General features: G+C 31.3%; 11 protein-coding genes and 1 non-coding gene across 12 annotated transcripts in view; 9 read left to right on the top strand and 3 right to left on the bottom strand. All coding sequences in view use genetic code 11, as the record gives it.

Moving 5' to 3' along the window:
• ycf1 (hypothetical chloroplast RF1) overlaps window positions 1-4154 on the top strand; it is a 5448-nt gene extending 1294 nt beyond the window's left edge. The window contains exons 1-2 of the mRNA in view: window positions 1-2095; window positions 2159-4154. The exon at window positions 1-2095 is cut by the window's left edge and continues 1294 nt beyond it. Coding sequence (YP_010599607.1) covers window positions 1-2095; window positions 2159-4154 — 4091 coding nt within the window. The remainder of the gene's footprint in view (window positions 2096-2158) is intronic.
• Window positions 4155-4538: 384 nt separating this feature from the next.
• rps15 (ribosomal protein S15) lies at window positions 4539-4811 on the top strand. Its single transcript has one exon. The coding sequence runs from the start codon at window positions 4539-4541 to the stop codon at window positions 4809-4811; it is 273 nt and encodes a 90-aa protein (YP_010599606.1).
• Window positions 4812-4911: 100 nt separating this feature from the next.
• Window positions 4912-6093, top strand: ndhH (NADH-plastoquinone oxidoreductase subunit 7). Its single transcript has one exon. The coding sequence runs from the start codon at window positions 4912-4914 to the stop codon at window positions 6091-6093; it is 1182 nt and encodes a 393-aa protein (YP_010599605.1).
• A 1-nt stretch (window position 6094) lies between these two features.
• ndhA (NADH-plastoquinone oxidoreductase subunit 1) lies at window positions 6095-8253 on the top strand. The gene is made up of 2 exons: window positions 6095-6647; window positions 7715-8253. Exons 1-2 carry the CDS (start codon window positions 6095-6097, stop codon window positions 8251-8253), a joined length of 1092 nt encoding a protein of 363 aa, YP_010599604.1.
• Window positions 8254-8326: 73 nt separating this feature from the next.
• On the top strand, window positions 8327-8833 carry ndhI (NADH-plastoquinone oxidoreductase subunit I). The gene has a single exon. It carries the CDS (start codon window positions 8327-8329, stop codon window positions 8831-8833), a length of 507 nt encoding a protein of 168 aa, YP_010599603.1.
• Window positions 8834-9172: 339 nt separating this feature from the next.
• On the top strand, window positions 9173-9703 carry ndhG (NADH-plastoquinone oxidoreductase subunit 6). Its single transcript has one exon. It carries the CDS (start codon window positions 9173-9175, stop codon window positions 9701-9703), a length of 531 nt encoding a protein of 176 aa, YP_010599602.1.
• Window positions 9704-9901: 198 nt separating this feature from the next.
• ndhE (NADH-plastoquinone oxidoreductase subunit 4L) lies at window positions 9902-10207 on the top strand. The gene has a single exon. It carries the CDS (start codon window positions 9902-9904, stop codon window positions 10205-10207), a length of 306 nt encoding a protein of 101 aa, YP_010599601.1.
• Window positions 10208-10455: 248 nt separating this feature from the next.
• Window positions 10456-10701, top strand: psaC (photosystem I subunit VII). Its single transcript has one exon. The coding sequence runs from the start codon at window positions 10456-10458 to the stop codon at window positions 10699-10701; it is 246 nt and encodes an 81-aa protein (YP_010599600.1).
• A 102-nt stretch (window positions 10702-10803) lies between these two features.
• On the top strand, window positions 10804-12324 carry ndhD (NADH-plastoquinone oxidoreductase subunit 4). Its single transcript has one exon. It carries the CDS (start codon window positions 10804-10806, stop codon window positions 12322-12324), a length of 1521 nt encoding a protein of 506 aa, YP_010599599.1.
• Window positions 12325-12577: 253 nt separating this feature from the next.
• Window positions 12578-13540, bottom strand: ccsA (cytochrome c heme attachment protein). The gene has a single exon. It carries the CDS (start codon window positions 13538-13540, stop codon window positions 12578-12580), a length of 963 nt encoding a protein of 320 aa, YP_010599598.1.
• An 86-nt stretch (window positions 13541-13626) lies between these two features.
• trnL-UAG lies at window positions 13627-13706 on the bottom strand. The gene has a single exon. It is a non-coding gene; the product is annotated as a tRNA-Leu (tRNA).
• Window positions 13707-14563: 857 nt separating this feature from the next.
• Window positions 14564-14746, bottom strand: rpl32 (ribosomal protein L32). Its single transcript has one exon. It carries the CDS (start codon window positions 14744-14746, stop codon window positions 14564-14566), a length of 183 nt encoding a protein of 60 aa, YP_010599597.1.
• Between the last annotated feature and the right edge of the window lie 254 nt (window positions 14747-15000).

The raw sequence follows: 15000 nt of genomic DNA, 5'->3' as shown, positions 1-15000 counted from the left end.
AACAAAGAGGGAAAAATTTAAACAACGAATTTCTAAATAGAATTGAAGCCTTAGATAGAAAATATCTTTCTTTGAATATACTCGAAACAAGGACTCGATTGTGTAACGATGAGTCTACAAAAGAATACTTATCCAAAGGGTATGATCCCTTTTTGAACGGATCATATCGGAGAACAATTCACAAAAGTACTTTACCATCAATTCTAAAAAAAATTTCGATAGACAATTTATTAAATCAATTTGGGATAAACCGAATTCACGGTATCCTTCTTCTCGATACTTCTTCCCTAGAAGTTGAACAGAAAATGAATAGATTTGCTAAAAAATCATTATCAACAGAAATTGTTGATTTCTTAACTTTCATCAGTAAAATAGATTCAGAAAAAAAAACAAAATATTTGAACTATTTTAATTTTGTAAATAAGGATGCTAATCATCAAAAAATTCGTAGAAAATCAATTAAAATAAAAGAAATCATTAAAAAAGTCCCTCGATGCACATACAAATTAATCACGGATTTGGAACAACAATCAGGAGAACATCAAGAAGACGTTCCAGTAGATCATCAAATTCGCTCAAGAAAAGCGAAACGTGTAGTAATTTTTACTGGTAACAAGCAAGAAACTGATCCTAATACTAATAAGGATATTAATACACCCGATCAAACAGACCAAGTAGCTTTGATGCGATATTCACAACAATCAGATTTCCGACGAGGTATAATCAAAGGTTCTATGCGGGCTCAAAGGCGTAAAATAGTAATTTGGAAATTGTTTCAAGCAAACGTGCATGACCCTCTTTTTTTGAACAGAATGAAAAAATCCCCTCTTTTTTCTTTTGATATCTCCGGGTTTATTAAACAAATTTTTAAAAATTGGGTAGGAAAAAGGAAAGTATTCAAAATTGTAGAGTATACAGAAGAGCAAACAAAAAGAAAAGAAAAAAACGAGGAGAACAAAAGAAAGGAGAAAGCACGAGTAGAGATAGCAGAGGCCTGGGATGCCACACTATTTACGCAAGTAATAAGAGGTTGCATGTTAGTAACTCAATCCATTTTTAGAAAATATATTCTATTTCCTTTATTGATAATCGCGAAAAATATTGGACGTATATTCCTATTGCAACTTCCTGAATGGTCTGAGGATTTACAGGACTGGAATAGAGAGATATATGTTAAATGTACTTATAATGGTGTTCCATTATCAGAAACAGAATTTCCGAAAAATTGGTTGATAGACGGTATTCAGATAAAAATATTATTTCCTTTCTGTCTAAAACCTTGGCACAAATCGAAACTACGATACTCTCAGAACAATTTAATGAAAACGAAAAAAGAAAAAGATGATTTTTGTTTTTTAACAGTTTGGGGAATAGAGGCTGAATTTCCTTTTGGTTCACCCCGAAAGCGGCCTTCCTTTTTTAAACCAATTTTCAAGGAATTCAAAAAACAAATTGGAAAATTAAAAAATAAGCATTTTCTAGTTCGAATAGTTTTCAAAGGAAAAACAAAATCACTTCGAAAAGTTTCAAAAGAAACAAAAAAATGGATTATCATCAGTTTTATAAAAAAAAAAATAAAAAAACTTTCAAAAGTAAATCCAATTCTATTATTTCAATTAAGAGAAGTATATGAATCGAGTGAAAATAAAGGCGAAAAAGATTCCATAATCAGCAATCAAAAAATTAACAAACCCGTTAGTAAAATTGGATCTACCAATTGGTCAAATTCTTCATTGACAGAAAAAAAGATGAAGGATCTGACTGATAGAACAAGTCAAATTCGAAATCAAACAGAAAGAATTAGAAAAGAGAAGAAAAAAGTCACTACAAGAATAAATATAAATAATATTAGTCCTAACAAAATAAGTTATAATGCTAAAAGATTAGCAAAATGGAAAATATTAAAAAGAAGAAATGATCGATTAATCTCTAAATTATTCCCCCTTTTTAACTTCTTGATTGAAAGAATATACACATATATGTTTTTATCTATCATTAATATTCCCAGAATGAATATAGAACTTTTTCTTACATCAACAAAAAAAATTATTGAGAAATTCATTTACAATAATGAAAGAAAGCAAGAAAATATTAATGAAAAAAATAAAAATCCAATTCCGTTTCTATCAACTATAAAAAAGCCACTTGATAGTATTAGTAAAAAAAATTCACATTATTTTTATGACTTATCCTACATGTCACAAGCATATGTATTTTACAAATTATCAAAAATCCAAGTTAGTAACTCGTCTAAATTAAGATCTCTTCTTCAATATCAAGGAATCCGTTTTTTTCTTAAGCCTGAAATAAAGGATTCTTGTGAAATAGAAGAGATGTTTCATTCGAAATTAGGAGTTTCGAGTTATAAAATGAATCAATGGAAAGGATGGTTGAAAGGCTGTAATCACTACGATTTATCTCAGATGAGATGGTCTAGATTAATATCAGAAAAGTGGCGAAATAGAGTTCGCCACTGTCGTATGACGAAAAAGGAAAATTTAAGCAAACGGCATTCATATGAAAAAAACGAATTAATTGATTCCAAAAAACAACAAAAAATTGAAGTCTATTCATTAGTGAATAAATCGAATAAAAAAGATAATTTTCAAAAATACCATATATATGATCTTTTATTATATAAATTTTTAAATTATGATTATGAAAATAAAACAGAATGCTTTTTTTCTATATTTCCGTTTCAAGGAAATAAGAACCAAGAGATTTCTTATAACACACATAAAGACACCCTTTTTGATATGCTGAAGAGTATTTATATCAATAATTTTCTAGGAAAGGTAGATATTCTACCTATGGAAAAAACTGCGGATAGAAAATATTTTGATTGGAAAATTATCAATTTTTCTCTTATACAAAGGGTAGATGTTGAAACCTGGATCGCGATCGATATTAATATAAATCAAGATACTCCGATTGGTACTAATAATTCTCAAATAATTAATAAAAAAGATCTTTTTTATCTTATTATTCCAGAAATCAATCCAACAAACTCCCACAAAGTATTTTTTGATTGGATGGGAATGAATGAAAAAATGTTAAAGCATCCCATATCGAATCTTGAACTTTGGTTCTTCCCAGAATTTGTGTTACTTTATAATGCATATAAAACGAAACCTTGGTTTATACCAAGTAAATTACTTCTTTTAAATTTGAATAGAAATAAAAAAAGTAGTGAAAATAAAAAGATCAATGAAAAGCAAAAAAGAAGTTTTTTGATACCATCGACTAAAAATCATCGAAATCAGGAACAAAAAGAATCCACAAGCCGAAGATACCTTCGCTCTATTCTTTCACAAGAAAAAGACATTGAAGAAAATTATGAACGATCAGACATGAAAAAAGGGAAAAAGCAAAAACAATACAAAAGTAACACAGAAGTAGAACTAGATTTATTCCTGAAACGTTATTTGCTTTTTCAATTGAGACGGGACGATACTTTGAATCAAAAAATGATCAATAATATCAAGGTATATTGTCTCCTCCTTAGACTAATAGATCCAAGAAAAATTATTATATCCTCAATTCAAAAGAGAGAAATGAGTTTGGATATAATGTTGATTCAGAAGAGTTTAACTCCTACAGAATTGATGAAAAAGGGAGTATTGATTATAGACCCCATTCATTTGCCTGGAAACGACGATGGACAATTGATTATGTATCAAATCATAGGTATTTCCTTATTTCAAAAGAGTAAGCACCAAACAAATCAAAAATACCAAGAACAAAGATATGTTTCTAAGAATAATTTTTATGAAGCTAGTTCACCACATCAAAGAATAACTGAAACTAGGCACAAAGCTCATTTAGATTTGCCTGTTCCTGAACATATTTTATCGTTTAGATGTCGTAGAAAATTGAGAATTCTGATTTGTTTCAATTCGAAGAGTAGGAATGGTGTAGATAGAAATTCAGTATTTTGGAACGAGAAGAATGTAAAAAACAGCAACCAAGTTTCGTCTGATAATAAACATCTGGATAGAAAGAAAAATAAATTAATTAAATTAAAGCTTTTTCTTTGGCCTAATTATCGATTAGAAGATTTAGCTTGTATGAATCGTTCTTGGTTTGATACCAATAATGGCAGTCATTTTTGTATATTAAGGATAGAGATGTATCCACGAATTAAAAATTCGTGAATAATACACTTTTTAACTATATATATGCTTACTATATACTTATATACTTACTATATGCTTGTAGAGTATATGAAAGCAACCAAATACACACATCACATGTCTTACATTTCATTCGAATAGCTAATACGAAATTTGTCTCAATTAGATCGCAAAAGAAATCAACAGAACCTGCTTCATTTTCGGTCTAAATTCTTCGATGCGAAAAAGTACCAATCCTTTTCTATCCTCTATCTAAATCCAATTTTAAATTGGTTGGATTGATTGATTTTACTTCAGAAAATTTAGGAGTTCATAAATTGTATATACCACATTAAAATGAATAGCATTATTATTACTGATCAGTAAAATCCATATCTGTAAAAAAAGGGAGCAAAGGCATTTTTTATGGTCAAAAATTCATTCATTTCGATTATTTCTCAAAAAGAAAACGAAGAAAACAGAGGGTCTGTTGAATTTCAAGTATTCAGTTTCACCACTAAAATAAGGAGACTTACTTCACATTTGGAATTGCACAAAAAGGACTCTTCATCTCAGAGAGGTTTGCGAAAAATTTTGGGAAAACGTCAACGGCTGCTGGCTTATTTGTCAAAAAAGAATATAGGGCGTTATAAAGAATTAATCGGTGAGTTGGGTATTCGAGAAATAAAAACTCGTTAATTTGAAGTGTGATACCATTTAAACTTATTCATTTCCATTTTGATAAACTTCTTTTTACTTTCAGAAACGCACGGAAGAACAACTCGAGAAAAAAAAACTTATGATTGCATCAACTACAAGAAAAGACCTCATGATAGTCAATATGGGCCCTCACCACCCATCAATGCATGGTGTTCTTCGACTGATAGTTACTCTCGACGGTGAAGATGTTATTGACTGTGAACCAATATTGGGTTATTTACATAGAGGGATGGAGAAAATTGCGGAAAATCGAACAATTATACAATATTTGCCTTATGTAACGCGTTGGGATTATTTAGCTACTATGTTCACAGAAGCAATAACTGTAAATGGACCGGAACAGCTAGGTAATATTCAAGTACCTCAAAGGGCTAGCTATATCAGAGCTATTATGTTAGAATTGAGTCGTATCGCTTCCCATTTGTTATGGCTTGGCCCTTTTATGGCAGATATTGGGGCACAGACTCCTTTCTTCTATATTTTTCGAGAACGAGAATTGATATATGACCTATTCGAAGCTTCCACCGGTATGCGCATGATGCATAATTATTTTCGTATCGGAGGAGTAGCTGCTGATCTACCTCATGGCTGGATAGATAAATGTTTGGATTTTTGCAATTATTTTTTAACCGGGGTTGCTGAATATCAAAAGCTTATTACACGGAATCCTATTTTTTTAGAACGAGTTGAAGGCGTAGGCATTATTGGCGCAGAAGAAGCACTAAATTGGGGTTTATCAGGATCAATGCTACGAGCTTCCGGAATACAATGGGATCTTCGTAAAGTTGATCGTTATGAGTGTTACGATGAATTTGATTGGGAGGTTCAATGGCAAAAAGAAGGGGATTCATTAGCGCGGTATTTAGTACGAATCAGTGAAATGACAGAATCCATAAAAATTATTCAACAGGCCCTGGAAGGAATTCCAGGGGGACCCTATGAGAATTTAGAAATCCGACGCTTTGATAGAATAAAAAACCCTGAATGGAATGATTTTCAATATCGATTTATTAGTAAAAAACCTTCTCCAACTTTTGAATTGTCGAAACAAGAACTTTATGTAAGAGTTGAAGCACCAAAAGGCGAATTGGGAATTTTTATGATAGGAGATCGGAGTGTTTTTCCTTGGAGATGGAAAATTCGACCACCGGGTTTTATCAACTTGCAAATTCTTCCTCAGTTAGTTAAAAGAATGAAATTGGCTGATATTATGACGATACTAGGTAGCATAGATATCATTATGGGAGAAGTTGATCGTTGAAATGATAATTGATACAACTGAAATACAAACTATCAATTCTTTTTCCAGATTGGAATCCTTAAAAGAGGTCTATAGGATCATATGGATGCTTGTCCCTATTTTGACTCTTGTATTAGGAATCACACTAGGTGTACTAGTAATTGTTTGGTTAGAAAGAGAAATATCTGCAGGAATACAACAACGTATTGGACCTGAATACGCTGGGCCTTTAGGAATTCTTCAAGCTCTAGCAGATGGTACAAAACTACTTTTCAAAGAGAATCTTCTTCCATCTAGAGGCGATACTCGTTTATTCAGTATCGGGCCATCCATAGCGGTCATATCCATTTTACTAAGTTATTCAGTAATTCCTTTTAGCTATCGACTTATTCTAGCTGATCTTAGTATTGGTGTTTTTTTATGGATCGCCTTTTCAAGCCTTGCTCCCGTTGGACTTCTTATGTCGGGATATGGATCAAATAATAAATATTCCTTTTTAGGTGGATTAAGGGCTGCTGCTCAATCAATTAGTTATGAAATACCATTAACTCTGTGTGTATTATCAATATCTCTACGTGTGATTCAGTGAGACATAAAAATTCCCCTATTTCTTTTAATTTCTAGCAAGAAAGTTAAATGAACTGAATATCTATTTTATATTTTTTTATTCATCATTGGGGTTGATAAAATAAACCAGATAGTTATATGAGTGAAATAAAACGGCTTAAAGATTTGCTGTTAAAGGAATTCAATCTCATTTCCTATGTACAAGAATTAAGTGAAAGTAAAGACATAAGCAGTCGAGACTGTTTACCCCAAGATTAGTTGATTAGTCATCATGACTTGAAGCGGGTTCAAAAGATCAACTTATGGGGTTTTTACCATCTATTAACATAGCGATTGCCCCAATGGGAGATTCAAACAAAATGAGTGAATGGTTAGGAAGACCAAGATACACAAAGGATTAATAATAGAGATTCTGGAAATTATCCAATAGGATATTTCTTTATAGAAAAGGAATTTGAGTTCGGGCTTTAAGTTGGTAGAAATTATTAAGAAGTACCCCCCACAATTTCGATCTAGAGTATGTTCCTATCCACCGATTAAGTAAATAACTATCAAGAACGAAGAAATCTTTTACTTTAGATAACGTCCCCTTTTTTTTGAGAAAGGAGAATAGGAACGAAATAAAATAGAAAGACTAGAATTGCAAAAAGAGATCTTTTTTTTTTTTTATTCATACCTATCCTTATTTAGAAAGATAGAATTCTTATTATGAAATGCAATCGCTAATTCTTTTTCGTAATCGAAAATTATAGGTTGAGATATCTATGTGATATTCGTCTAAAAAGCCTTTTTTTATTCAAGGATAAAGTTTTTAATCAACAAAGAAAAATGAAAATTATTAAAAGATGAGATCAATTCAGAAGCACTTTATTTATTCGAAATCTAGCAGACAGAATTTCATTGGTCTAATTCGAAACCTTAGAATAAGCGTTTGACTCTCGATCGATCTTATAACCACAAAAAAATAATGTAGAAAGGTCCTTATTTGTGACCTATGAGGAGCCGTATGAGGTGAAAATCTCATGTACGATTCTGTAATAGCGACAGGAGCAGTGATGTTAGCGTCGACTATGATTATCTAATAGTTCAAGTACAGTTGATATAGTTGAAGCGCAGTCAAAATATGGTTTTTGGGGGTGGAATTTGTGGCGACAACCTATAGGGTTTATAGTTTTTATAATTTCTTCTCTAGCCGAGTGTGAGAGATTACCCTTTGATTTACCAGAAGCAGAAGAAGAATTAGTAGCAGGTTATCAAACCGAATATTCAGGTATAAAATTTGGTTTATTTTATGTTGCTTCATATCTAAATCTACTTGTTTCTTCATTATTTGTAACAGTTCTTTACTTTGGGGGTTGGAATCTTTCTATTCCATACATATTCGTTCCTGAGCTTTTTGACATTAAAAAAAAAAGTAAGGTTTTTGGAACAATAATCGATATCTTTATTACATTAGCTAAAACTTATTTGTTCTTGTTCATTTCTATTGCAACAAGATGGACTTTACCGAGACTGAGAATAGACCAACTTTTAAATCTTGGATGGAAATTTCTTTTACCTATTTCGCTAGGTAATTTATTATTAACAACTTCGTCCCAACTTCTTTCACTGTAAAAGAATTCCCTATTCACAACTTATCTGAAACAAGAGAAAGAAACAACTATCAATTTAGTTATAGATATTCGATATGTTCCCTATGTTAATTGAGTTCTTAAATTCTAGTCAACAAACACTACGAGCTGCCAGGTACATTGGTCAAGGTTTCATGATTACCTTGTCCCATGCGAATCGTTTACCTCTAACTATTCAATACCCCTACGAAAAATTGATCACATCAGAACGTTTCCGAGGCCGAATCCACTTTGAATTTGATAAATGCATTGCTTGTGAAGTATGTGTTCGCGTATGTCCTATAGATTTACCTGTTGTTGATTGGAAATTGGAATCTGATATTCGAAAGAAACGATTACTTAATTACAGTATTGATTTTGGAATCTGTATATTTTGTGGTAATTGCGTTGAGTATTGTCCAACAAATTGTTTATCAATGACTGAAGAATATGAGCTTTCCACTTACGATCGTCATGAATTGAATTATAATCAAATTGCTTTAGGTCGGTTACCGGTGTCAATAATTGACGATTATACAATTCGAACAATTTCTTCGAATTCACCTCAAATCAAAAATGTATAAAATCGTTATTCAAAAAACATTCCTTTAGGTTCAAAAGTGATTTTTTCTTGAATTAGGGAATGAGGTTTTTGCTTGGTCAATACAAATGAGCGATTACTTGGCGATAATTGTGGTTTAATTTGAATTGAAAGTCAATTTATATTCGAATATGATTTCAATAGTTTTAAATTCTGGTTTCGATAATATAGTAGCCCCATAACTCTATCTACATCAACCCACACCACCTCCATTCAAATTTCAGTCAATTAAGATTAAGAAGTATCCTGATAACCTCCTCTTTCCTAGTCAGGTCAATAAAGTCATGAAATATTTCGATTTCTTTTTTTTCTATAAAATAAAATGGATTTACCTACACCAATACATGATTTTATTTTAGTCGTTTTGGGATCGGGTCTTATATTAGGAAGTCTGGGAGTAGTATTACTTCCGAATCCAATTTATTCGGCCTTTTCATTGGGATTGGTTCTTTTTTGTATATCCTTATTCTATATTCTATCGAATTCGTATTTTGTAGCTGCTGCGCAGCTTCTTATTTATGTAGGAGCTATAAATGTTTTAATCATTTTTGCTGTGATGTTCATGAATGGGTCAGAATATTACAAAGATTTTTCTCTTTGGACCGTTGGGGATGGAGTTACTTCAATGGTTTGTACAAGTCTTTTTATTTCACTAATTACTACTATTCCAGATACGTCGTGGTATGGGATCATTTGGACTACAAAATCAAACCAGATTCTAGAGCAAGATTTGATAAGTAATAGTCAACAAATTGGAATTCATTTATCAACAGATTTTTTTCTTCCATTTGAACTCATTTCAATAATTCTTTTAGTTGCTTTAATAGGTGCAATTGTTATAGCTCGTCAATAATAAATCTTTAAAACGAAGAATTCAAATAGAATCAACGAAAAAGGAATGTTATAATCCCTTTAGTTCCTGTCTAAAATAGAAATCCCTTTTTCTATCGATCTATTACTAATATATTCCCTTGTTTCCTACTTGTTAGAATCGAATCGATTGAATTATTGTTCAGATTGAAAGGAATCAAGATTGATAAGGAGTTGGTTAATGATGCTGGAACATGTACTTGTTTTGAGTGCCTTTTTATTTTCTATTGGTATTTATGGATTGATCACAAGTCGGAATATTGTTAGAGCCCTTATGTGTCTTGAACTTATATTAAATTCAGTTAATATAAATTTTGTAACATTTTCTGATATTTTTGATAATCGTCAATTAAGAGGAGACATTTTCTCAATTTTTATTATAGCTATTGCAGCCGCTGAAGCAGCTATTGGACCTGCTATTATTTCATCAATTTATCGTAACAGAAAATCAACTCGTATTAACCAATCAAATTTGTTGAATAAATAGTATTAATCATATAAATCAAAATTCGAATAGTCATAAATTAATTCAAATTAGCAGGTTTGATAGGTCAAGTATGATCATGGTTGCAAAAAAAGAAGAAATCAAAGTATTTTGGCCCTAGCTCCTAAATCAATTCGGAAGTAGATTGATTCTGATCACTCATTGATTCGTCCGGTATCTAAATATAGGATCCACTTCTCAGTTAGTTTACTAGATCGAAATCTTATGATGTTCAAAACTGTATAGATACAATGTCACATTCAGTAAAGATTTATGATACATGTATAGGATGTACTCAATGTGTTCGAGCGTGCCCCACTGATGTATTAGAAATGATACCCTGGGACGGATGTAAAGCTAAACAAATCGCTTCTGCTCCAAGGACCGAAGACTGTGTTGGTTGTAAGCGATGTGAATCTGCCTGTCCGACCGATTTCTTGAGTGTTCGAGTTTATTTATTGCAAGAAACAACTCGTAGTATGGGTCTAGCTTATTGATACGTTCCATAAAACTCTCCTTGAATTCATCTTTTTTTTACCGACAAAATCCGTGCTCAAAATATTTTTATTTGATTTTGAGCACGGATTTTTCTGGCCCAAATGTATCTTGTCTTTACCACGAATCATTTTCCTTTATTAACAATAATTGTAGTTTTGCCAATATCTGCAGGTTCATTAATTTTCTTTCTTCCACATATAGGAAATCGACTAATCCGTTGGTATACTACATGCATATGTATTTTAGAACTTCTTCTAACGACTTATGCATTCTGTTATCATTTTCAATTGGATGATCCATTAATCCAACTAGTGGAGGATTTCCAATGGATCGCTTTTTTTGATTTTCATTGGAGATTAGGAATAGATGGACTTTCTATAGGACCTATTTTACTGACGGGATTCATTACGACTTTAGCTACTTTAGCGGCTCGGCCTATTACTCGAGATTCTCGATTATTTCATTTTCTGATGTTAGCAATGTACAGTGGGCAAATAGGATTATTTTCCTCTCGGGACCTTTTACTTTTTTTCCTGATGTGGGAGTTAGAATTAATTCCCGTTTATCTACTTGTATCCATGTGGGGAGGAAAAAAACGTCTGTACTCAGCTACAAAATTTATTTTGTATACAGCGGGTGGTTCCGTTTTTCTTTTAATGGGAGTTCTGGGTATCGGTTTATATGGTTCTAATGAACCAACACTTAATTTTGAAATATTAGCTAATCAGCCCTATCCTGTGGGCTTGGAAATACTATTATATATTGGATTTTTTATTTCTTTTGCTGTCAAATTGCCAATCATACCCCTACATACATGGTTACCAGATACCCATGGAGAAGCACATTATAGTACTTGTATGCTTCTAGCCGGAATCTTATTAAAAATGGGAGCGTATGGATTAGTTCGAATCAATATGGAATTATTTCCTCATGCTCATTCTATATTTTCTCCTTGGTTGATGATAGTAGGTGCAATGCAAATAATCTATGCAGCTTCAACATCTCTGGGTCAACGGAATTTAAAAAAAAGAATAGCTTATTCCTCTGTATCACATATGGGTTTCATAATTATAGGAATTGGTTCTATCACTGATATGGGGCTCAACGGAGCCCTTTTACAAATAATCTCTCATGGATTTATTGGTGCTGCACTCTTTTTCTTGGCCGGAACTACTTATGATAGAATACGTCTTGTGTATCTTGACGAAATGGGTGGAATAGCTATCCCAATGCCAAAAATATTCACGATGTTCAGTAGCTTTTCGATGGCCTACCTTGCATTACCAGGTATGAGTGGTTTTATTGCCGAATTAATAGTATTTTTTGGACTACTTACTAGTCCAAAATATTTTTTAATGACAAAACTACTAATTACTTTTGTAATGGCAATTGGAATCATATTAACTCCTATTTATTTATTATCTATGTTACGCCAGATGTTCTATGGATACAAGATATTTAATGTACCAACCAATTATTTTTTTGATTCTGGACCGCGAGAGTCATTTATTTTGATCTCTATTTTTTTACCCGTACTAGGTATTGGTATGTATCCTGATTTTGTTCTTTCACTATCAGTTGAAAAGGTTGAAGTTATTCTATCTAATTCTTTTTATGGATAGTTTTGATGAATAAAAAAGAAAAAAAAATATTATTTTTTTTATGTTCGTTGTACAATGAAAAAAAGAGGGTTTTTTTTCTTCTCTTAGGTTAAGTAAAAAAAATAAATTTGAACAGGTGAGAACCTTGTGAATCACTACACTATTAAATTCACAGGGTTCTCACCTGTTCACACAAAGTTTTTTTTATCTGATATGTGTTGTCCACTTTTCTATTCCTATTCATCATAACCCCTTAAAATTAATCGTGTTTAATTCAATTATATGTTAATGTAAATAAACCATAACTATGTAGTCCTATTCCTAATAGATTTATCCCAAAATAGCATATCCAAATTATAAGAAATCCAATAGACGCCACAATTGCTGAATTGGTACCCTGCAATTTTATATTTGTTCGAGTATGTAAATAAATCGCGAATACGATCCAAGTAATAAAAGCCCAAGTTTCTTTTGGATCCCAACTCCAATAAGATCCCCATGCTTCGTTAGCCCATACTGCTCCAGAAAGAATTCCTATGGTTAAAAAGATAAATCCTAGACTAATAACCCGATAACTCCAATAATCCAATTGTTGAATCAATTGGGACCTGTAATAATTAAAAAGAGAAGTATTTTTGAAAATAGTACTTCGTTCGTTCATGTATTCAATTTCACCAAAGAAAAAGGAACCATTGAAATTTAAAAAACGATTACTCGTAGAAAAAAACTTTTTATTTTTTCTAACTGTAATGACTATAAGTGATACTGATAATAATGATCCACATAAAAGGGCAGCGTAGCCTAATATCATCGTACTTACGTGCATTATTAACCACTCAGATTGAAGAGCTGGTACTAATACTGTGGATTTGTGTATTTCAGTTAAAAGACCTGAAGTAGCAAAGCCTTGGGTAAAAATGGCACTTGGGCCAATTATTGTGCTTATAATATTTTTATTTTTTTTGAAATACGGAACTATATGAATAAGGGAAAAACTCCAGGAAAGGAAAATTAATGATTCATATAAATCACTTAGTGGAAAATGTTCCGAATAAATCCAACGAGTAACTAATAATCCTGTTATAGATAACAAATTCATTATCATGCCCTTTTCGGATGAATCATATAATTTTACGATTTCATCGACTAAAAAAGTTATCAAATGAATTATAAGTACAATTGAAACGAGCGAAAAAGAAATATGAGTTAATATATGCTCTAAGGTTGAAAATATCATAAGATTATAGGAGTCCTTTAATTAGAAAATCCATATGGAGGGTTGGATTCATTATAGGATCTATTTACTTTTTTTAGGAGATGACATGCCGCCACTCGGACTCGAACCGAGATGCTCTAGCACTGCTTCCTAAGAGCAGCGTGTCTACCAATTTCACCATAGCGGCTTATCTTGAACTCATAATAGTCTATGACTAAGCAATCGTCTAGATTTAAGAATTCGATTGGTTGCAATATTTTTTAGGAAAGATTCAAATTGATGAATAAAAATTTCTTCAACATAGGTATTTGAAGGTTCATTATTTTAGTTTAGAGTCTTCATTTTGATTTCGTGCATCTTATTTTATACTCTCGTCAACTTGAATTCTTGCAAAATTCAAAAATCCTACTATCAATTTAATTAAGGGAAATTTTTGTTTTAATGAACTATTTAAAAATTTAGTTGCTCTCAAAAATCGAAAACAAAAAATGCAGTTTATCAATGAATATTGATAAAAACAAATCCATTTTGAATCATTCACAATTGACACATTATTTATCCAGAATAATTTCAATAAGTATTTTTGAATGGATTCATCACAAGAGATATTAGGGCGGTTTATATAGGAATTTCGAGGAAATAAAAAAGTAATAAAGTTACACAAAAGGGTTTAGAATTTGAGTTTCCATTATTTTAGTAACGAAAAATATTCGCTCTTCTATAGATATAGAGAAAGTTAATATATAGAAAAAATAAAAACTTATATTATTGGAAGAAATAGGTTGATGGGGAAGATAATACTCCCCACCTTGAAAATGAAAAGATATACTAAAAAAATCGAGTATCTTGTGTTTTTTTGTTAATTTTTAATAAAAAGAAAGTATTCTTTTTTTTCGAATTTGGTAAAAGAGTTTTTTATATATTCTAGATTCTCAAAGCGGCGAGAATTCCATTTTATATTGATTAACTCCGATAGGGAATGGAAATCAAGAATTTTATTTTTGAAATAAAATCAGTCAATTTTTCGAGTCAGCCCGATTCAGATTATTTCAACGTTTTACTATTTATTTTATTTGTTTGTCGCACAAAAAAACTTTTTGAATTCCCGGTAGAAAGAGATTTCCCTAAGGAAAACGCTTTTAACGATGCACAATACCCATTCATTTTCCAAACATTTTTTCGAATACGCTTTTTTGATACAGAAGTACGTTTTTTTGGAACTGCCATTGAAATTAAAATTAAGAGATTACTCATTGGTATAGCTGGATGTGAAAGACATCTATTGTTCAAAATAAATATACGTTTTCCTAATTCATTATAGATTTATTTTCTTTTTAAAAGAAATATTTTTTTTATAAAAAAAAGAATAGGTATAGGTGAACGATATGGAAAAATTGTATAAAATATTACTAAAAAAAATAAAAAATAAGAATATTCTTTCTTTATTTTTCAAATGATTTTTTTCAGTCCATAAAAAAATA

The sequence above is a fragment of the chloroplast genome of Primulina tabacum, assembly GCF_025594145.1.
Source record: "Primulina tabacum isolate GDLZ voucher LSFC59-2 chloroplast, complete genome".
NCBI lineage: Eukaryota > Viridiplantae > Streptophyta > Magnoliopsida > Lamiales > Gesneriaceae > Primulina > Primulina tabacum.
Note: the sequence above shows the minus strand (reverse complement) of the source record. Positions and strands in the feature narration are given on the sequence as shown.